This window comes from Triturus cristatus, chromosome 2_1 (genome assembly GCF_964204655.1).
Source record: "Triturus cristatus chromosome 2_1, aTriCri1.1, whole genome shotgun sequence".
NCBI classification, from domain to species: domain Eukaryota; kingdom Metazoa; phylum Chordata; class Amphibia; order Caudata; family Salamandridae; genus Triturus; species Triturus cristatus.
Genome location: NC_140581.1, coordinates 34,935,302 through 34,958,276, shown reverse-complemented (window position 1 = coordinate 34,958,276; position 22,975 = coordinate 34,935,302). Strand labels below are relative to the sequence as shown.

General features: G+C 50.2%; 1 protein-coding gene across 1 annotated transcript in view; it reads left to right on the top strand.

The window, feature by feature from the left end:
* LOC146863661 (long-chain-fatty-acid--CoA ligase ACSBG2-like) overlaps positions 1 to 22,975 on the top strand; it is a 570,849-nt gene that overhangs the window by 372,636 nt on the left and 175,238 nt on the right. The window contains exon 9 of the mRNA XM_085627754.1: positions 16,017 to 16,250. Within this exon, the coding sequence (XP_085483880.1) occupies positions 16,017 to 16,250 (234 nt within the window). The remainder of the gene's footprint in view (positions 1 to 16,016; positions 16,251 to 22,975) is intronic.

Here is a 22,975-nt window from a genome sequence, read left to right as displayed (position 1 = left end):
AAACTCAGACTAGGCCCAAAGAAACTCAGACAAGGCCCAAAGCAACTCAGACTATGACTAAAGAAACTCAGACTAGGCCCAAAGAAACTCAGACTAGGCCTAAAGAAACTCAGACAAGGCCCAAAGCAACTTATACTAGGCCAAAAGTAACTCTGACTAGGCCCAAAGAAACTCAGACTAGGCATAAAGAAACTCAGACTAGGCCCAAAGCAACTCAGACTAGGCCTAAAGAAACTCAAACTAGGCCTAAAGAAACTCAGACTCAGTCTAAAGAAACTCAGACTAGGCCTAGGCCTAAAGAAACTCAGACTAGGCCTAAAGAAACTCAGACTAAGTCTAAAGAAACTCAGACAAGGTCTAAAGAGACTCAGACTAGGCCTAAAGAAACTCAGACTAGGCCCAAAGAAACTCAGACTAAGCCTAAAGAAACTCAGACTAAGCCTAAAGAAACTCAGACTAGGCCTAAAGAAACTCGGAATAGGCCTAAAGAAACTCAGACTAGGCCCAAAGAAACTCAGACTAGGCCTAAAGAAACTCAAACTAGGCCCAAAGAAACTCAGACTTGGCCTAAAGAAACTCAGACTAGGCCCAAAGCAACTCGGACTAGGCCTAAAGAAACTACAATCACCATGTACAAAGGGAGGGTGTGGTCTCCCTAGCTGGTGTAATTACCAAACGGCTTTTCTTGCGGCACATGGTGCACGCTGGTTTGACACTAACCCCGCTATACTGGTCCCAAGACATATAATTGAACTCCACCTCATTTCACCCTAGCCACTGCCTACTGCACTGACAATGTCTAAATTAATGCTGCCAGACTCCAGAGACACTCCAGAGGTGTATTTTTGGCATAGAATGGTAAATACGTGTTTGGCCCCTAATCTAGGTAAATCTAGAGCCCTATCATCGTGGGACAACGCCAGAACAGCATCAGTAACCTCGTCTGCAATAGGCTCTGTTACGGCGACAAAAGGCAACAACTTAGTATCCGTTCTATTTTCTGACTGCTACTGCTTTTCTTTGCTTGGTTACAAGAGAAACACTCTCTATCCAACATGGGCTTCTCCACCCCCAGGCCTGTTCCAGTTTATCCAACCTGCTAACACTCACCCACTTAGCGTCAAAGTTCTGCAAACTGTTACACAGCCCACAAGTCACTTCTACTCCACCCATTCAGAAACGTTGGTCCAAGCATCTTCAATGCTCAAATGCATCCTCCCCCCATTCCAGAATCTGTTTGGCCCAAAATCCCCACCAATCTTCTGAGGAATAAATTGATTCCGTCCTTGACCCAGACATGACTCTTTGCCACGCACTTCCTATACTGGACTCTGCCCAAACTATTCAAATTGATCGACTGATCTCTGCTGGTCTTGTAAAGAGGCATCTTGGGTCTCTGAACACATGTTTTTGACATGCAAATGGCTATCTCCATACTGGGCCAATGTTCATAATTGGCTCAATGCCATTTTTCGACACAGACTTCTCACTAACCCTAGCTCTGGTATTGTTAGGCCCGCATGCATCCACTCCCCCATTAGACCTATCTGAGAAAGATTTAGCGCTATTGAACCTCTTGGTGACGATGGCAAATAAGGTAATCGTATTGGAGTGGAAGGTGCTAAATACTGTTTCATTTCACACATGGTGGGCATAGGTGACAGATCTCAGAAGTACACATAAAAACATGGCCCTCTCATTGAGGAATTCTGTACCTACCCAAGACATTTGACAGACACTGTCGTGTAGTTCCCATAGAAAATATACAGGATCTGCGCGTTTAGACGACATACACTGTAGGATTGGTGTCAGACGAACTCTGATCACCCCCACCGGGTATGTTAACCTCTTGTACCAACCAGCTCACAGTGCCACTATAATCTCCTCTTACCAAGGAGAGAATAGGTCCTGGCAATCATCCAGCATGACAACCCTGATCCCTCAGGACCGTGGAAACAATATACTACCTTTTGCTCAGTCACTCATGCTTACTTAGTCTGTCTCAGAGAGATTCACAGAATAAACAGCCTGGGCGTTTTCAATAATCATTTATTGAACAGTTGTTATTCTGGTGTAAAATAGATGTGCTGCAACAACCGTTAGACAGTATAAGATATAAAGGATTAACAGTACTATAAAGGTAAAAGGATGGTATAGTTCTACCATCTTACTAAAATCATGAATACATTCCAGTATATAAAACACATGATAAAAGATGCGTACTCCTACGATGCCTCCCTAACTAGATGTACCTAAGTGTACCTAGCATGGGTGTAGGTGTTAAGCCAAGAATTCCTCTAGGATTCAGTCAACCCCATTACCTGAAGTGAGACTATGGGACCCTGTCGAGCTGGACTCCCCGCGAGAGGTGTTAGACCACTGCGAGCTGGAGAATCTGCATGCAGGAACCTCAGCGTCTCTGGACAGTGTGTCGGCCGGGAAGTCTCGGTCTCCTCTAGCTATCTTAGCAAGATGTGATGTATATATACCCATAGGTCTCCCCAGGGGTCCTACCTTGCTGTATTACTGTGTCGGCCTAAGGATGGCGTCGGCCATGAACTTTGTACATAGATTTTATACAGGAGAGGGCAGTCCTGCTGTGCTTCCAAGAACCCTTATGCATAATGTATGAGATTTCGAACTAGGAAAAACCCACATTCTGAATGCAGTGTGATATCTAGGTAAATGCTCAGACCCTGTAAACCGTGACAAGTGTAATGTAGGGAGAGAATATAGGTAAAGGGTAACGAGTTTACAGAGGCCTATATTATAGAACCTATATGGAATGTAACAACACTTGATAGGGTACTGACCACCATCTAAAGGCCTCTTGTTTCACTGCGCTCTGCCCTGAACACGAGCTGGCTCAACCACTCTTGGGAGGTGACCTGTCCCTCACATGGTGTCCCTAGCTCCTCCGCTCTCTGCTCTCTTGCATTTCCCCCTCTTTCCCTTCTGTTGCACTGATTATCATTGGATTTGCCACTTGAACCCTCACCTATACCCATGTTTGACAGGGCTCCATCTCCTGACACCCTATACCACTCTCCGGTTCTTGCATATACCATTTGAAAGGAGTCATTGCTACCCTTGCGGTTGTGCACTGGAACATGTTACCTACCAAGATGTTTACTTTTGATGATGTTCATTCTCTTCCTCTCATGTACAAGGCTATGGAAATCTTAAAGGATATTATCCCAGTCACAACTGTACTCTATTAGACCTCATATATTTATACAAGTATTGTATGTTTTTGCTTCACCCTATCCTTAAGAAAATAATAAAATAATAAAATATGAGGAACACAAACATGTTGATTGAATGCACTGCCAAGGTTACAAACAGGCATAAGTAAAGGGCAGCCAATGTAGGCTGTGCTGTGCCCCCAGCAGTGCCTGTCACTAATGTGCAGCTCACCAGCAGATGTGTGACAAACCTCTGCAAGTTCAAAATGTGAAGCTAAAAATCCCAGAACAACATACTTCTGCCAGAAGGAAGAGATTCTGAAGTTTGGAAAAGCTATTTCCACTTTACACTGTATTTTACCGCAGATTCCCCGCGTTATGTGGATCACTTGGGTGCAGTACCAACTCTATAGCGCACCACACAAATGCAGCTTTAATCCACCCAAGATATGCTAAAGGAATATATAAGGCTCCGTCTGGTTAGCATTTATTCTGCACCCAATCAATACATACTAAGAGGAACTAGGGTTCTATAAACAAGAGACAATGACACTCTGAAATAGCATTCCAAACCTTGGGATTTTACTAATAATGTTTTTATAAGGGGAGAAAGGAGAGCAGTCTGGAATCTGCAGGAAGACATAGGGCCTGATTTAGATCTTGGCAGACGGGTCACTCCATCACAACGGTGACGGATATCTCGTCTGCTGAAATATAAATCCCATCGGACATAACAGGGTTTATATTTCGGCGAATGAGATATCCATCCTGTTAGACCTGGCACCTTGGCGTGAGTTTCCCTTCCACTTTTTGATGGTGTGCCTCGATTGTTTTGCTGGTGTTGTCCGCTCAGGGCACTGCGCCACGGCTAATCCGTGCCGCAGTGCAAGTGCTCCCAAAGTAAAATGTACCTGTAATTGATGTCCATGATTGGGTTATTGGATTCACTGTCAGTCCCCAGTAAAGTGCACCAGGGGTGCCAGGGCTTGTGAATGCCAATGCTGCTGGTGGGCTTGCAGCGCTGGTTGCGCCACCCACGGAAGCGGCCTTGTAAAATGTGTCTAGGGTCTGCCACCGCAGACCCTGTGCGCGGTCCGGGACCGTCGCGCTGACTGCGCAAGTGCCCCCACTTGCCAGTCCCTAAACCTTCCCTTACCTACATATTAGCCACCCCTCTGGTAGGCCCAAGGGCAGGGTGCATTGTAGGCATAAGGTAAGACATGCCCTGGTGTGTGTGGCATGTCTTAGTAGTGAATTACAGCCCTTGTCGTTTTTCACTATTGAAGGCTACCTGCTCTCCATAGGCCAGAATGGGCTGCTGGGATCACGCCAACGCTGTGACCCCAGTGGACTCAGAGAGCATGGTAGAAGTGTCAAGTTTAGTATGCCTGAACTCAGGATGATAAAATACTTCTTGTAGTCAAGTTTATTTTAATATCCTGGGTTTGTAAATACTACTTTTAGAAAGTTAGTATTTACTGACCTGACCATCTCAGTCCGCCTCTGCTGTATGTGTGTGTGTTCTGCCCAGCAACAGTAAGGAGCAGGGTTGGGGAATCCCCAGAGACAGGTTGGCTGCCAGGTGGTGGGTAGAGAGATTACACCTGGATGGGTGGGAGGAGTACACCTTGACTCTTGAATAGACCTGTGCTCTGCCACCACAAAGCCGGCGCCACCCCCTGTGGGGCGGCTGATGTCTCTGCCCTGCTGCTGAAAGGAAAGAGCAGACTCACCATAACAAAGTGCTCCAGAACTGGACTGAGCCAGGCCTAGGCCCCCTGGCGCTAAAGAACAAAAGAATCATGGTATAAAAGTAGGAGCCTGGCTCCTAAGAAATCAGAATCCTGTTTACCACAAAGAACCTCTGCCCGACTAGAAGGAGAAGAAGACGCTGGAGGAGCTGGCCTGCTGCTTGCCTTGCTGAGAAAGGAGAGGAAGAGACTTACTGAAAAGACTTTGCTACTTTGTGCTTGAACATTCTCCAAGGGCTTGATCTGAGCTTGCCCCCTGAACTGAACCCCAGGAACAGTGGGTTCTCTGTGCTTCTTGCTCGTCCTCCAATTCGAGCCGTGTGTGCATCCCGCTGGAAAAGAGACTGCGCCCCTCATCGCCCCTCCTAGGGCCGTGACACTCAGGAGCTCGCCTGCCGCAATCCCGTGAGAGCCCCGCTCTGTCCGGAGCCGCTCTCTGTCCCCGGGCCAGGCCGCCTGCACCCCTGTCACCGCCTGCCATTGGAGTGCGCTGAACGCGCTATCACCCCTCCTGCCGGAAGCCGTCCGACGACTGTGATCCACGCCGGGTCCTCCAGCTGCACTGACTGTGCCCTGTGGCCCCGCTTCGCTATCCTCGGACATCTCAGGCCGCGCCGCCCCCGCTGTGGAGACCCTCCTGCACCGCCGTGCTAAAGGGTCGCGGGCCGCGCCTGCCTACTTGCCCACACCTGCTGATTGAGGACCCAAGAACACTTCCCAAGCTGAGAGTCGCACCGACCTGTGCCGACTCTCCACATCACGAAAGAAGTTCCAGTATCGGGCTCGGGGCCCGCAACGCCTTATTTCCCCGTTCCCAGGAGTCGATCCCTGTGAGTACTGGAACTACAAGTAAAGAGACTACAAAGTATCCATTTGAAACAACGAACCAAGAACATTTGCCTGCTGTATAACCTGGTGGCATAGCGAAAACGTGATTGGTCTTGTGATAAGTCTGTTGAGATATATATACCTTATTTTTACATAAAGAAGCGTATTTTTATATATATCCAAGTCTGGTGTCCGTTTCTGGGGGGATTGATGTATTTACTGTGTGTATGATTGTAAGTGCTTAACCAACAACGCCTGAGGAATCGCCTTGGCTGCTCACGCCACGCACCTAGAGGGTGAGCAAGGGTCATTCGCGAGGGGTTATCCTGCGCCCTGACGTGGAGGAGAGGGTTCCTGCTTGACACAAGGGCAACCTTGCGCCAACCAGAGATCCCCGACTCTAACATTGTTGGCAGCGGGTGGGATTTCGGATTTGCACTTGTAATTTGCATACAGTGAATTATTAATCACCAGATAGTGAGAGCAGACCAAATAACGCAGCCACAGGTTTTCATTTTTGAACTTTGTTGAGACATCTGCCATTACTGCAACCATGCCTGGCTCACACTCCGCTGGGAGAGCACTCTCTGTGATTTCCGGAATCGATGAGGTGGATTGGGAGAGACTGGAAGGCTACTCGATGGAGCAATTGAAAGGCTACAGTGTAAAATTCCGAGTCCCCCATGCTGGATTCAAGAGGAGAACCCAGTACGCCAAGGCGCTGAGAGCCTGGAAGGAGTCACGAGACCCACGGAATGCGGGGGACATCGTTCCACCCGACAACCTTGAGGAGCCCAGCAGAGTCCGGTCGCCAGAGGAGCTGGCAGACAGGGCAGCAGACAGGGCGCATGCAATGGAGATGGCAAAGTTGGCAGGACAGATGGAAATGGAAAAGCAGAAGTTGGCCCTGGAGGCACAACAACGCCAAATGGATCATGATATCAGATTGAAGGAGTTGGAGCTGAAGGCCAAAAGTTTGGACACCGCTCCTTCTGGTGGCAGCACTCCACCAGCGCAGGTAGAGTCCAAGGTGTACATCCCCAAAGATGTAGTAAAGGAGTATTTCAGAAAGGATGACATAGGGCAGTGGTTTAGGGCCTACGAGGTGGCCATGTCCTCACACCGGGTCCCTGAGAAAGACTGGGGAGCGGGGTTGTGGGGAAGGTTCCTTGCTGAAGGGCGTGACACCCTGTTAGATTTACCCTTAGATCTCCAAACCTCATACCCCCATATGAAGGAAGCTTTAATGACCAGGTATGGGTTAACTCCGGAGCTATATAGACAGCGGTTCAGGGAGACGAAGAAGATCCCTGAGAGTACGTATGTGGAATATGTGACCTTTTTCTGCAGAGCGCTGGATGGTTGGGTGAAGGGTAGCAAAGTGAATGATTATCAAGGGCTGCTTGATTTAATTGCATGGGAGCACTTGTCCAGTCAATGTTTTCCTGAGCTATGCCAGCACCTGATAGATAGCAAGCTGTCCAACCCGAGGAAGCTTGCTGAGGAGGCGGACCGCTGGCTCAGCACCAGGGTCCACAAGGGTCAAGTGGGAGACTCCGCCAAAGGTGGGCAGGGTCCCCAGCAGAAGAGTGGGGGGGACAAGGGTAAACAGAAGGGGTTCCAAAAAGGCCCCCAAAGTAATTCCCAAGGGAACCAGCAGAAGGGTTCTCAGCCTCCCCCACCCCCGCAGCAGAACGGGGCCCCGACAGGTAGACCTGTTCCAAAGGGGCCCTTCAATTGTTATAAGTGTGGTGATCCGGGTCACATTGCCTCTGATCCTAAGTGTCGCCTGTTTGGTAAGACCGCACCCACTGGTGCTCCACCCCGGCAAGTAGCTAGTGTTAACTTTGGGGAGGAAGTAGCAGTCCAGGAGGGTGGGGGTCCCGGGCAGATGACCCTAGTCTCGCTAGGAGACAGTGAGATGGTCCCTGTAACCTACCTGCCCTCTAACACTAAGAAATATGGGCAGGTGGTGACCATCAATGGAAAGAAGGTTGAGGCTCTTAGAGATACAGGAGCCAGCGTGACCTCGGTGAGGCAACACCTGGTGTCTCAAGAGCAGATTGTACCCAATGCCTACTGTAGGGTTGTCAATGCTGACAACGTAGAGAGTCGTTGTCCAATGGCTCAAGTTCCCTTTGAGTGGGGGGAGGTCTCTGGTACTCTACAAGTCGCTGTGAGAACGGACATGCCTGTAGATTGTCTGCTAGGGAACGACCTGGAGAGTTCCCCTTGGGAAAAGGTGGAGAAGACCACGCATCTGAGGATGGTGGGTCTACCCGACTGGGCGTGCGTGACCACCCGGTCCATGGCAGCCAGTAGGGGTGTTGAGAGGGCCCTGGAGCCTGAGGGAGAGGTCCAGGAACCGGCCTTAGGGAGAAGGCGCAGGAGGCGCGGGAAACCGGCCCCCGAAGTTCCCACGGCCCAGGAGGAAGTAGACCCTGAGGGGGATACTCTGGAGCCTACCGGGGAACAGATTGCCGAACTGGGAGATCTGCCTGAGCTGACCCATTGGCAGCAAGAAGGAGGTCCCTCCAGGGAGGAATTCTGCAGGGAGCAGAAAGAATGCCCTTCTCTCGTAGGTATGCGGCAACAGGCTGCAGACCAGGCCAATGGTGTTCAGGCCAAAACACACTACGTGTACTGGGAGAGTGACCTCCTGTATTCCGAGCCTAAGGCTGCTGAACCTGGGTCAGCCCGTGTGCTGGTGGTACCCCAGAAGTTCAGAACCTTCCTACTGGGGCTGGCTCATGATGTGCCGTTAGCAGGACATTTGGGGATGGACAAGACCTATGACAGGCTTGTCACCCACTTTTACTGGCCCCAAATGCATAAGAATTCAGATTCCTACTGCAGAACCTGTCAGACTTGCCAGGCAAGTGGTAAGAGCGGAGGGAAGCATAAGGCTCCTCTGCAACCTTTCCCTGTGGTCGGTACGCCATTCCAACGAGTGGGTATTGACATTGTGGGGCCTCTGGACCCCAAGACAGCCCTGGGCAACAGGTTCATCCTGGTCTTGGTGGACCATGCCACCCGGTACCCTGAAGCCATCCCTCTGAGGACAGTGACGGCCCCCGTGGTGGGACGGGCACTGATGGGAATTTTCTCCCGAGTGGGATTCCCTCTAGAGGTGGTGAGCGACAGGGGGACCAATTTCATATCCGCATATATGAAATCCCTGTGGAAGGAGTGTGGGGTAACTTACAAGTTCACCACTCCTTACCATCCCCAAGGAAATGGGTTGGTTGAGAGATTCAACCGAACCCTCAAAGGCATGATCATGGGCCTGGACGGTCCAATGAGGCGTAAGTGGGACGTCCTCTTGCCATGCCTGCTCTTCGCTTACCGAGAGGTGCCACAGAAGTCTCTAGGGTTCAGCCCCTTTGAGCTTCTGTATGGTCACCCGGTAAGAGGACCTCTGAGTTTGGTAAAGGAAGGCTGGGAGCAATCTCCCAGGAAACCTCCCCAGAATGTATATAGTTACATGCTGGCCTTCCGAAGCCAGACTCGGCGTTTCAGGCAACTTGCTGAGGCAAATCTGGAAGCCAGCCAGGAGGAGATGAAGCGGTGGTACGACCGGAATGCCACTCTGGTAGAGCTTCAACCTGGACAAAAGGTGTGGGTCTTGGCCCCAGTGGAGCCGTGTGCACTTCAGGATAAGTGGACCGGTCCATTTGAGGTTGTGGAGCGCAAAAGTCCTATCACCTACTTGGTGGACATGCAGACTCCCAGGAACCCTTTGAGGGTCCTACATGTTAACCGCCTTAAGCCCCACTTAGAGAGGACCGAAGTGGGCATGCTGCTGGCCACTGATGATGGAATGGAAGAGGAGACCGAGCCTCTTCCTGACCTCTTAGTGGCCTCTGAGAAAGATGGGTCAGTGGATGGAGTTAACCTCTCACCCACCCTGACGCCCGAACAACAGGAAGACTGCCGCCACTTGCTGGGACAATTTTCCGACCGATTCTCCCTGGTTCCTGGTGTCACAGATTGGTGCGTCCATGATGTGGACACAGGAGACAGCTTACCCGTGAAGCACAAGGCTTACAGGGTAACTGACAGGGTCAGAGCTTGCATCAAGGAGGAGGTCTCCAAAATGCTTGCGCTAGGGGTGGTTGAGTCCTCCAGCAGTCCTTGGTCCAGCCCCGTGGTCTTGGTCCCCAAAGCTGCTGCGCCGGGAGCCACACCTGAACTCCGGTTCTGTGTGGACTACAGAGGACTCAATTCAGTCACGAAGACTGACGCGCACCCCATCCCCAGAGCTGATGAGCTCATTGATCGGCTGGGGGCTGCCCGGTTCCTCAGTACGTTTGATTTAACGTCTGGGTACTGGCAGATCGCCTTGACCGATGGGGCCAAAGAGAGGTCAGCATTCTCTACACCAGATGGGCACTTCCAGTTCCGAGTCATGCCATTTGGGATGAAGAATGCCCCTGCCACCTTTCAGAGGTTGGTCAACCAGGTACTGGTTGGGCTGGATGCGTTCAGTGCCGCCTACCTGGATGACATCGCAGTGTTCAGTGCCACCTGGCCTGAACACCTGCGCCACCTCTGGGAAGTGTTGATGGCGCTGCGCCGAGCAGGCCTCACGATCAAGGCAAGCAAGTGCCAGATCGGGCAGGGTTCCGTGGTGTACTTGGGACACCAAGTGGGGAGTGGCAAGGTGGCACCCTTGCAACCCAAAATTGAGACCATCCTGGCTTGGGAACCCCCCAAGACGCAGACCGCAGTGAGGGCCTTCCTGGGGCTCACTGGGTACTACAGGAGGTTTGTCAAGGGCTATGGAACGATCGTTGCCCCCTTGACAGAGCTGACTTCGAAGAAGCAGCCCAGGAACGTGATTTGGACTGACACCTGTCAGAAAGCTTTCGACACCCTGAAGACTGCCATGTGCACGGCGCCCGTGCTCTTGGCCCCCGACTTCTCCAAGGAATTCCTAGTCCAGACAGACGCTTTAGAGCATGGTGTAGGGGCTGTTCTCTCACAGATGACTGAGGAGGGCTGGGACCAACCCGTAGCCTTCATCAGTAGGAGGTTACTTCCACGGGAAAGTAGGTGGAGTGCAATTGAGCGAGAAGCATTTGCTGTGGTCTGGGCGCTGAAGAAGCTAAGACCCTACTTGTTTGGGTCTCACTTCCGGGTTCAGACGGACCACAGGCCCCTCAGATGGTTGATGCAAATGAGGGGTGAAAACCCGAAGCTGTTGAGGTGGTCCATCTCCCTACAGGGTATGGACTTTACGGTGGAACACCGTCCTGGTACAGATCACGCCAACGCTGACGGTCTGTCCAGGTATTTCCGCCTTAGTGACGAGGAACCCCCTGGGCAAGGGTAGTTCTCCCCACATTTCAGCTGGAGGGGACACGTGTTAGACCTGGCACCTTGGCGTGAGTTTCCCTTCCACTTTTTGATGGTGTGCCTCGATTGTTTTGCTGGTGTTGTCCGCTCAGGGCACTGCGCCACGGCTAATCCGTGCCGCAGTGCAAGTGCTCCCAAAGTAAAATGTACCTGTAATTGATGTCCATGATTGGGTTATTGGATTCACTGTCAGTCCCCAGTAAAGTGCACCAGGGGTGCCAGGGCTTGTGAATGCCAATGCTGCTGGTGGGCTTGCAGCGCTGGTTGCGCCACCCACGGAAGCGGCCTTGTAAAATGTGTCTAGGGTCTGCCACCGCAGACCCTGTGCGCGGTCCGGGACCGTCGCGCTGACTGCGCAAGTGCCCCCACTTGCCAGTCCCTAAACCTTCCCTTACCTACATATTAGCCACCCCTCTGGTAGGCCCAAGGGCAGGGTGCATTGTAGGCATAAGGTAAGACATGCCCTGGTGTGTGTGGCATGTCTTAGTAGTGAATTACAGCCCTTGTCGTTTTTCACTATTGAAGGCTACCTGCTCTCCATAGGCCAGAATGGGCTGCTGGGATCACGCCAACGCTGTGACCCCAGTGGACTCAGAGAGCATGGTAGAAGTGTCAAGTTTAGTATGCCTGAACTCAGGATGATAAAATACTTCTTGTAGTCAAGTTTATTTTAATATCCTGGGTTTGTAAATACTACTTTTAGAAAGTTAGTATTTACTGACCTGACCATCTCAGTCCGCCTCTGCTGTATGTGTGTGTGTTCTGCCCAGCAACAGTAAGGAGCAGGGTTGGGGAATCCCCAGAGACAGGTTGGCTGCCAGGTGGTGGGTAGAGAGATTACACCTGGATGGGTGGGAGGAGTACACCTTGACTCTTGAATAGACCTGTGCTCTGCCACCACAAAGCCGGCGCCACCCCCTGTGGGGCGGCTGATGTCTCTGCCCTGCTGCTGAAAGGAAAGAGCAGACTCACCATAACAAAGTGCTCCAGAACTGGACTGAGCCAGGCCTAGGCCCCCTGGCGCTAAAGAACAAAAGAATCATGGTATAAAAGTAGGAGCCTGGCTCCTAAGAAATCAGAATCCTGTTTACCACAAAGAACCTCTGCCCGACTAGAAGGAGAAGAAGACGCTGGAGGAGCTGGCCTGCTGCTTGCCTTGCTGAGAAAGGAGAGGAAGAGACTTACTGAAAAGACTTTGCTACTTTGTGCTTGAACATTCTCCAAGGGCTTGATCTGAGCTTGCCCCCTGAACTGAACCCCAGGAACAGTGGGTTCTCTGTGCTTCTTGCTCGTCCTCCAATTCGAGCCGTGTGTGCATCCCGCTGGAAAAGAGACTGCGCCCCTCATCGCCCCTCCTAGGGCCGTGACACTCAGGAGCTCGCCTGCCGCAATCCCGTGAGAGCCCCGCTCCGTCCGGAGCCGCTCTCTGTCCCCGGGCCAGGCCGCCTGCACCCCTGTCACCGCCTGCCATTGGAGTGCGCTGAACGCGCTATCACCCCTCCTGCCGGAAGCCGTCCGACGACTGTGATCCACGCCGGGTCCTCCAGCTGCACTGACTGTGCCCTGTGGCCCCGCTTCGCTATCCTCGGACATCTCAGGCCGCGCCGCCCCCGCTGTGGAGACCCTCCTGCACCGCCGTGCTAAAGGGTCGCGGGCCGCGCCTGCCTACTTGCCCACACCTGCTGATTGAGGACCCAAGAACACTTCCCAAGCTGAGAGTCGCACCGACCTGTGCCGACTCTCCACATCACGAAAGAAGTTCCAGTATCGGGCTCGGGGCCCGCAACGCCTTATTTCCCCGTTCCCAGGAGTCGATCCCTGTGAGTACTGGAACTACAAGTAAAGAGACTACAAAGTATCCATTTGAAACAACGAACCAAGAACATTTGCCTGCTGTATAACCTGGTGGCATAGCGAAAACGTGATTGGTCTTGTGATAAGTCTGTTGAGATATATATACCTTATTTTTACATAAAGAAGCGTATTTTTATATATATCCAAGTCTGGTGTCCGTTTCTGGGGGGATTGATGTATTTACTGTGTGTATGATTGTAAGTGCTTAACCAACAACGCCTGAGGAATCGCCTTGGCTGCTCACGCCACGCACCTAGAGGGTGAGCAAGGGTCATTCGCGAGGGGTTATCCTGCGCCCTGACGTGGAGGAGAGGGTTCCTGCTTGACACAAGGGCAACCTTGCGCCAACCAGAGATCCCCGACTCTAACACATCCCCATTGTGAACGAGTAACCCGCCCACCAAGATCTAAATCAGGCCCATAGTGTCCACCACAAGTATCTGGCAGGTGTGATTGAGTATCGCTGATTAACCAATCAAGTCACGTAAAAACACATCTGGGGGAGTCTTTGTGACAGCTCTTCTCAACTGTCAAGACAGCAGTGTTTGGCAGATGCAGCCACAGAAGACCAGCTGGTGACCTGGCAAATGTTAGCCACCAAGGTCCAGCTAGAAAGAGCAGTGCAGGCTGCCATGGCCATGTGTGCAAATATCATTGCCAAGCATGGCTGGTCATTATCCAAGAGGTAACCAGATGTGAAATGGTCTGCTTTTTCAATGCTTTCCCCATCTTAACTCTGGCAAAAGAAGACAAAGAGTTGATCTTCCACCTTGTCCTGTCTTGTAGAGTCAATCCAGAAGGAAGCAGCATGCCTAGGGGCCAGTCTGGGACATGAGCAGAAGGAAAGAAGGATGGAAGAGTGATAGACTGGCCCTTGTGGAATGCAGACATACCATTAGTTAGAAAAGATGAGCAAGTAAAAAGGAAGAACCTGTTAGTCTGGGAAGAAAACAGTAAATGGTTTCTGGACAGACAGGGCTTGTAACTCACCATCTCTGAGGGCTGAGGTGGTCACTACCATGAATAGAGGGTAAGGCCTAGATTCTGAAAACTGTCACGGAACGCAGCGCAGCCCCCAAAGAGGCTGCGTTGCGTGACAGGGAGAGTGCTGGAGTCTCCTCCCCTCTCCCTAGCGCCAGCGCTGATTTCAGCTGCTGTGTGCCAGGCGCACACCGTAAGGTGTGTGCCTGAGCTTAGCATAGGTTTTGTCAGGAAGGATAGCCTTCCTGTACAATATACTGAGCCTAGACACACTTCAAAGATTTTCTTCTTTGTATGTGTGCTGCACAGTGCAGCGCGCATGCAAAGTCAGAAAATAAAGGAAAAATGAAAATATTTCTCAGTTTAACCCCTGCTTTACAGCGGCATTAGTTTTTAGTGCTAAACCCTGTCTATTAATATTAGTAGATAGAGTTTAGTGCATAAAAGCATGGGTGGTTGCATGGGAATGCCCATATACCACCGAAGTAATGCCGCCCCCGGCAAAGTAATGCAAAGCAGTGTTTTGCGCTGCTTTGCGTTACCTTTCTATACAAACCAATGCTACTACCAATTAGCGTTGGTTTGTTAATCCCCGAATAGGTTTAGCAGCTGGTTAGCACTTAAAAAGTAGCGCTAACCCGACGCTCAGCCTTTAGGAATCTTGGCCTGGGAGTTGCCAGATGAGCAGAACTCTGCACCAGTTCGAAGGCCGACAATACATTCATATCCCACTTCAAAACAGTAAAGGGCCTCAGTAGAAAGAAATACAAGAGGCCTTTTAAAAATCTTGCTACCTGGGGTGAATAAGGAGCATTAGCCAGAAAGACGCAAAGAGCTTGATAAAGTATCCAAATACTGTTTCAAAGTACTGAGTATCAATCCCTCCTTAGTAAGAGAACATGCAGAACACTGGAATGAGGAGTCTCAAAAGCGTTTAAGCCTTCCAACTCCCACCAAGAAACAGACTTCATCCATCGCTGGCATAGACCACCTTGCTAGGAGGTTTTTGAGCAGCTTAGATAACATCTGTTCCCTCTGGCGACTGGAAGAAGGTTTCTAGGTGACACTGCTCAATCTCCACCAGAGTCGAGAAAGCATCTGAGGTGGAGACACGACTATCCTATTCGGAGAGCAGATCGATTCTGGGTATGAGAGTAAGAGGTGTCGAATTCTAACAGATTGGGGCACCTAATCCTCCTTGCCCATTCTAGTGCCCTGGACATAACATGCACTCAGTCCTTTCCTATATTCTGCAGACGCTTTGAAAATAGAGATATCTGAGCGAATGTATAGAGCAGGACTGGAAGGCGTCCCCTCCTTCCTGTGGCATATTTAGTGTTTCTTAGAGAACCCTTTAGAAGGCAACTCTCTATCAGTAGATGTAGCTGAAGGACGGTAGAGGGACTGTCCTTAAAGGCCCAAGCCAAGAGCAACTTATCTTCCCACTCCGTGATGGCCTTCAAGACGAAGGATCATGGATGGACACCACAACAGATAATCAAAAAAGACATATTTTTTCAATACTCTTTAATGGGTTTGAATCCAAAGACATTAGAAAATGAAATTATATATAATGCTCTATACAATTTGCTCTATACAATTTGTAAGGAAATTTAGCAAGCACAGAAGGTGAGCAATGGACGGACATTGGTATGGTGGGGAAAGAGGAACCTGCACCAGAGTGTCAAACACCATACTGTAGAGAATCCTTTGTTGTATTTTTCTGGGTGGATGGAACCATGTCTGATGTCATGAGACATGTGCTGGCAGGGCTTGAGAGCTATTGCTGAGGAAATATTTTCTGGATCCAGTCTCACGGCTGGGTATATTAATAGAATGGTAAACCTGTGGGAAGAAGTATCCATATGATAAAGCTGGTACTGATATAAGGTATCACACATTAAGCTCCTGGCGTCTTAGCCAACTCAAGATGGATACGTGTTTGCGGATGCCTGTTGCTTTGTTAGAGAGGGCTTATTAAGGTCCAACCTCTTGCATCTGTTAATGTTTTTTTCTTCTGCTATCTTCTCATTTAACCTATCGGCTCTTTCAATCACAGTAAAGGCTCTGCATCTGCTGGGGACCCATCGGCTGATGATATGGTCCTAAAGAAGATTCTAAGGGACCTGGGATTGGATCGAGCTGCAACAGTTTACTCTGCTGCTGCTCCCATCAGAAAAGAAACCCTGGAGTATTTCATGGAACTGAATCTTCCTCTCATGGAGGTTTACGGCATGAGTGAGACCTCTGGGCCTCACACCATCTCTGTTCTGAGCAGCTACCGTCTAACAAGGTTAGTACTAATGAGTGATCACTTCATTCGAAAGAATTGTCAAAACCAGGGAGATGATCTGAGTCAATATAGTGTGTCCTGTTCTCCCCAATACCAGCTTCCTCCAATCGCCTAAAAGCAGCCGACCTTCTGTACTCTAGGCTGCGTATACTACAGCCCGACTGATCTGTTTGCAGCCTACTAAGGTAATGATCACTGAGCTGCATTTTTTGGGGGTGTAATCATCTGCAGTAGGTATCTATCTTCTCTTCTTACTGATAAATGTACTTTTTCTTGTTCTACGGCTTTATTTTTAGAGGTTTAGCTCAACATGAAACATGTCCATGGTAGCCTGACTGCTTAAATTGTGCTCACACCAATGAGTAATATGTATTAGGTACATATGAACATTGGTGTTTGTAATCCTTTAGGGCCAGATTTAGATCTTGGCAGACGGGTTACTCCCTCACAATGGTGACGGCTATCTCCTCTGCGGAAAGTTGAATCCCAATATATACTACGGGATTTATATTTCGGCGGACAGGATATCTGTCACCGTTGCTAAAGAGTAACCCATCCGCCGAGATCTAATGAAGCCCTTAGCTGAGACCATTCCCCATACATGTGGCAGGAACGTCGGGGTGCTCTTAATATGAGGTTGAATAGACACGTCTGCGGTTTTCTGTCTTTGCTATTCCACACTCTATTACAGACACTGGTGCAATGGCAAAGAAGCCTTTGGGGGGGGACAGCTTTTACATCGTGGCTCGAACCACACTGTGCCTTAACAGCTCGTTCTGAACCACAAATACATTGCTACAACGCATTACTCTACCACGCAAGTCGTTACTTGCCTTCAGGAAAGCACTGTTGGACTGATGTTGGACTTTAAGTCCAACCCTTTTCCTACTGTTGTGCAAACTGGAGTGGGAATTGTAAATGATACCATTTTAAAGTCCAGCGCTTTCCCTAAGGTAAGTCATTGTAACGTCTTGAGTGGTAAAGGAATGCGTTGTACAGACGCATTCGCGGTTTGGACCGCGTTGTTGAGGCAGACTTGTTAAATGGATGTGTGGTTCCAACATATAACCCTTTAGGAGACACACTGATTGTGCACCAAATAGGAGGTAGGGCTACAGTGCAACCCCTCTCCATGCCCCCGCCAGGGGTGACAATTGGGAGGGGGTGCAAGAGGTTCAAGTACACTCCAGGCATACTGGCACAAGTGGGTGCAGTCACTCCTCACCTGTCTGAAAGGGATCCCTGCTCCTCTTTAAAGTGTGAAACCATGTCTCCATCTTTCGCTGATGCTCTCTCCCTGCTGCCTCTGCGTTTGTGGTAAAAGCCAACTTATTGGAAGCAAGTAGAGCTCATAAACATAGATCATCCTTCAGCTCAGCTGCACAAATTAAATATTCCTAAACATTGTTCTAACAATCAACCCTAACCCATACCCCTGCCCCTAAATATATCTCCCCCAAAAGCTCAAAATGCCCCTCCCTCTCCTTCGGTGCTCAACCTTGTTTCCAGTCTGTCCAAACTAGGTTTCAGGCTGTCTCCTTTTCCATCCTTCATTCCATAATTTCTTGTACTTTTCTTCCACTTCTCCACATAGCACTCCCCCAGACTTGTGCTGAGCTCTCTTTTTCTACCACCAGAGAAACTCTTAAGGTGCACTTTCTGTTCCCCATGCTCAGCCTCTCTTACCTCACCAATCTTCATCCACTTTCATCACCTTCATCAAATGCATCCTGTTTCTAAGCAAAATGCAATGCATGCCATCCTGCTGAAGAAACCTAGACCGTTTACGTTTATAACCTATGTGAACGTAGCTCACTGTCCTGATATTACTGGCTTTGCAAAACTTCACAACCTCTCTCTTCAGCTCCTTAAAAACCCTGTGGCATTTTTATGAGGGCTTTGTGTCATGCTTGCACTACCCAACGTTGTACATGCACAACACAAACCTCTCAGTCATATTTCTGAAGCCACGCAACCCTACTTTGCATGGCTTTGAAAGGCTTGACCAATATGGAGTAATGCAAACCAGCGCAAATCACTGTGTTGCCTTACTCTGCGCAAGGGAGGCGTTCCATGGGCAATGCGGTGGGCAGAGCCGGACTGGTAATTCCGGGCACTGGGCAATCCCCCAGGAGGCCGGGAAGGGTTGGGGCCAGTTTCTTTACAGGAGGCCGGTTTTGTTACTGGGGCCGCCGATTTTTGAAAAATAGTCCCCCAGCAACAAAAACAGAAGACCTTCCTGCTTCCAGTCCTGTGGCAGCATGGGTTCTCAGCAGGAATCCGACCCTAGAGTGTCCAAATGCAAAAATACACACGCAGTGTAAATAATATGATATTATTTATACTGCATGTGTATTTTTGCATTTGGTTAATATGTACTTGTGGGCGAGGGCTGGAGAGGTGCACGGGGTAACATGTGAGGGTCAGAGGGAGGAGCCAATCAAGAGGGGCAGACGTAGTTTGGGATCCAGAAGGAGGCCTCCTGGAAGAGAGGCGCCGAACACCGAGGCTGCGGGGATAAGAGGTGAGCGCAGGAGAAGAAGTGAATGATCAGCAGCAGACTTCGAAGTGCTGGGGTACACAGAGCGACAAAGAACCAGTGTGCGCCCAAGATCACAAGGTGGGCTTCAAGCGTGCGCCTGGCAGGTCCTCCGACTGCTGGCGAGATGGCTGTTGGTGGAGGGCTCTGGCCCTTTTATAGCTTGCAGTCTCCAGGGTATCTCTGCTGTCGCCAGTCCGAGTCCACTCAGCAGGGCCTCTGTGAAACTGCCTCGAGGGAGGGAGCCCGTGTCCAGAAGGAACAGAGAGATTCGCATATGACCTTGGTCAACCGCGGAAGGCTCCTCGTTGAAAGCGATAGCAGCTCATGCTAGGGGCAAGGGAATTCTCAGGACTGAGGCCCGAGGGCCGTAGATGAGCTACAGAGGCCTGCAGCGCGGCAGCGCCTTGCACTTGCATTCTTACAGGTAGAAGGAGGAAGCAGGGAGCGCAACACCCCGTGAGCCGGCACTGCCCAGGAGCACAGGCAAAGACCGGGAGAGCCGGGGAGTCCCAAAATAAAGGACCATGAGCCCGGAGATCTGGGGGTTTGAGCCAGTAGACTGACAGAGGAGCACAGGCACCAGGGAGCAGGATTCGGGAGCCGCTGTGAAGTCCACTGAGGAGCAAGCCCTGGGCAGAGAAACAGTGAGTATAGGGCGCAGTGACCCAAGCACACTGACTAGGAAATGGCACTGAGGGAGAGGTACTGAGGGCTGTCACTGAGCGAAGGGGTCGGGCGTAAGCGTGTAAACACAAACCACAGCCCCACCAGTTGCTGTTTGCTTTTTGCCTGAAGTTCTTTTATTGCCCTGCCTCACATTGATGTTTTATTTAGAATGAATATTTCCCATAATGATTATGATACACTTTTGTTGACTGTATTTATTTGTGAACTTTTTATAGCGCTGTACTGGAAGCTAAAATGCATCTGGGCACTCTTCAGTCCACTTCAAAAGTGAAATCCTGGAAATTTGACAAATCATTGGTCTGCATAGCTTTACAGCGCTCCACTAACTATAGCCGCTATCATACAAGCTGCACTTGTCTTTATTTTCAGACCACTGACATTTCTGTACATTCTATCCTTTTGAGACCACTAGAGCAGTGGGTGGGTTGCTTTGTGCAATCGCAGTCTCACGCAGAGCCAGTTACAGATGGAATTTCACAGCAGCAGTAATGCAGCAGTTTAAGATCTTAGAGTTTCTGGTTGCTCAAATAGGTGCAATTTCTGATATGTAAGTGTAACTGCCCTGAGCCACAATTCCAGTAAATATGATCCCTGTTTTTACCAGCTGGGCTGCAAGCAGCCTACAGACTATCATGGGCAGCAGCTGGGTGCAAAGGATATTAGCCCTTTTCCCAAATGTACAGCATGATCCTTATAGCCATCTTCATCAAATCTCCTTGCTATGGGGTCTGCTCTGTCATCCCTTCTCCTCTGTCCATCGTTTCTTATGAACTCAGTCCTGGCTTGACGAGCAGCCTAATCTCCCCAAAATCCACATCTCTTAGAGACCACCTCCTCTTGCAGTTCCTGTTCTTTTGCTGATCCATAGAGTTGAGATGATTGAGAAGGATCCCATTCCATTGTAGGCAACTCAGAAGCAACTCTCTTAGTAACTTTGGGACCCAAAGGTGATTTGCACCCAATTTGACAATGGATTCCACCACCACCTCACTGTCTATCAGAAAGGTCACAATCCTATTAGACAATTTCCTCCCAGTTTTACAGTGAAGAGTACTGGAGAGAATTTCAGAAATGCAGTGCCATATTTGTGTCTGCCCTAGTCCCCAGCCACTGATCAACCATCTCCCTTTCCATAAAAGGGCAAAAACGCTAGCCCATGATGCCTGGGGCTACCACTTGGCATGCAAAGTTCAGGTGGCCTACAACATATTGTAGCTTTCTTAGTTCACTCTTCTTCATGCTTCCTGTCAAGCGCAAGTTACCATTAACCTGCAGATCCGAATGTTGCTATGGGAATAACATGGAACACACCAGTCTCCTTCCCCATTGAGAGTGATGAACAACTACAAAACTGCACTCAGGGCTGAAGGCCGACACAGGGAAGTCATATAGGAATATGAAAGAAGGTGCATAGGAGATGTTGTTGAATTATAGCCACCGTTAATCACGACAGATGGAGATTCTCTCAGATTTTCTGCAGTCTATCACGAGTGACAGCCTTATTTAATATGGTAAAGAGTCAGAATATCGAGTTAGAAATGTCGACTTGCACTAGTATCGCGGGCAAAATATCGAGATACATAAATATCGACTGCAAGAATATCGTGGTCAAGAATATCGAGTTTAAGGTAAGAAATATTGTTTTCTAAAGTATCAAAGTCATTATTATCGTTTGCAAAAATATAGTTGTAAAAAATATCGTTTTCTTAGGGGTCGATTCCGATCCGGGTTGGACAGCTCTCCGAGAGCTGTCTGTAGCCTTACTGTGCGACCGACACATACCCGTAGCCGGTCCGTCCTATAGATGAAGTACAATGCGCAAAACTGCCAAAAATACGACCAACACGTAGGCTGTGATTCAAGCTTCATTCTCCGTCCGAGCCGTAACTCCGAACGCCGAACCGATTCGCCCGGAAGCAGTATCCATAGCAGTTTCCGCCCTGACAAGAACGATGCGTACTTCCTACGCACCGTACGGGTCACCACGTACGGCACGTCACAGCATCCGGAAAACAAGCATATCAGCTACGATTCGCACCACAACTCAATCCACGGCTATGAGACGGATTAGCTTGCAACGGGTACGAGACGGAGCAACAAGCAGCGTGTACGACACAAACACATCATGAATCCCATCGCGCAGGTCATACCAGTACTCTACATCTATAACCGGATCAGGAACCGACGCGGACGGCGCAGATGGTAAGTCAGACACCTACCACACAAACAAGTGACACGTACCCGCTAAATGGCACACACACAGAGGGGATCCACATCCTGGCCACTAACAACAGGCCACCATAGGGGTTGTATGGCCAGCACCACTAACACCCCCACTCATAGGGCTTATGTTGCCCATCACCCCTGCCACCCCACTCATAGGGGACCAGTTGCCCAGCACTACTGCCACCCCCACCCATAGGGCTCATGTTGCCCAGCACTACTGCCACCCCCACTCATAGGTGACCTGTTGCCCAGCACCACTGCCAACCCCACCCATAGGGCTTATGTTGCCCATCACCCCCACCCATAGGATGGGTGATGCGCCACACATCCATCATACTCCAACATTAGGTATGTCAGCAAAATACATCCCCCCCTAACATCATGACAACAATGTGTAGTCTGTGACAAATACCCAGCACTACTGCCACCCCCACCCATAGGGCTCATGTTGCCCAGCACTACTGCGTCCCCCACTCATAGGGGACCTGTTGCCCAGCACTACTGCCACCCCCACCCATAGGGGACCTGTTGCCCATCACCCCTGCCACCCCCACACATAGGGCTTATGTTGCCCAGCACTATTGCCACCCCCACCTATAGGGCTCGTGTTGCCCATCACTACTGCCACCCCCACACATAGGGGACCTGTTGCCCAGCACTACTGCCACCCCCACCCATAGGGCTCATGTTTCCCATCACTACTGCTACCCCCGCACATAGGGGACCTGTTGCCCATCACTCCTGCCTCCCCCACTCATAGGGGACCTGTTGCTCATCACTACTGCCACCCCCACTGGTACAGGACCTGTTGCCCAGCACTACTGTCACCCTCACCCATCGAGGACCTGTTGCCCAGCACTACTGCCACCCCCACTCATAGGGGACCTGTTGCCCAGCACTACTGCCACCCCCACCCATAGGGCTTATGTTGCCAATCACCCCTGCCACCCCCACCCATAGGATGGGTGATGCGCCACACATCCATCATACTCCAACATTAGGTATGTCAGCAAAATACATCCCCCCTAACATCATGACAACAGAGTGTAGTCTGTGACAAATGTCCACAACAGTGATTATGACTTCGAACATACAACCGAAGACCTGCTGACCTTCAGGAGACAACACAAGACCTGGCTCTTCGACCACTAACAGCTCCCCCCTGCTCCCCCCCCAGCGCCTTGAAACCTGCCTGGGTATGTAGTGCGCTTTACAAGTTACATGATTGATTGATTGAATGTAACTAACAGCACATGTGTGACCAACAAAT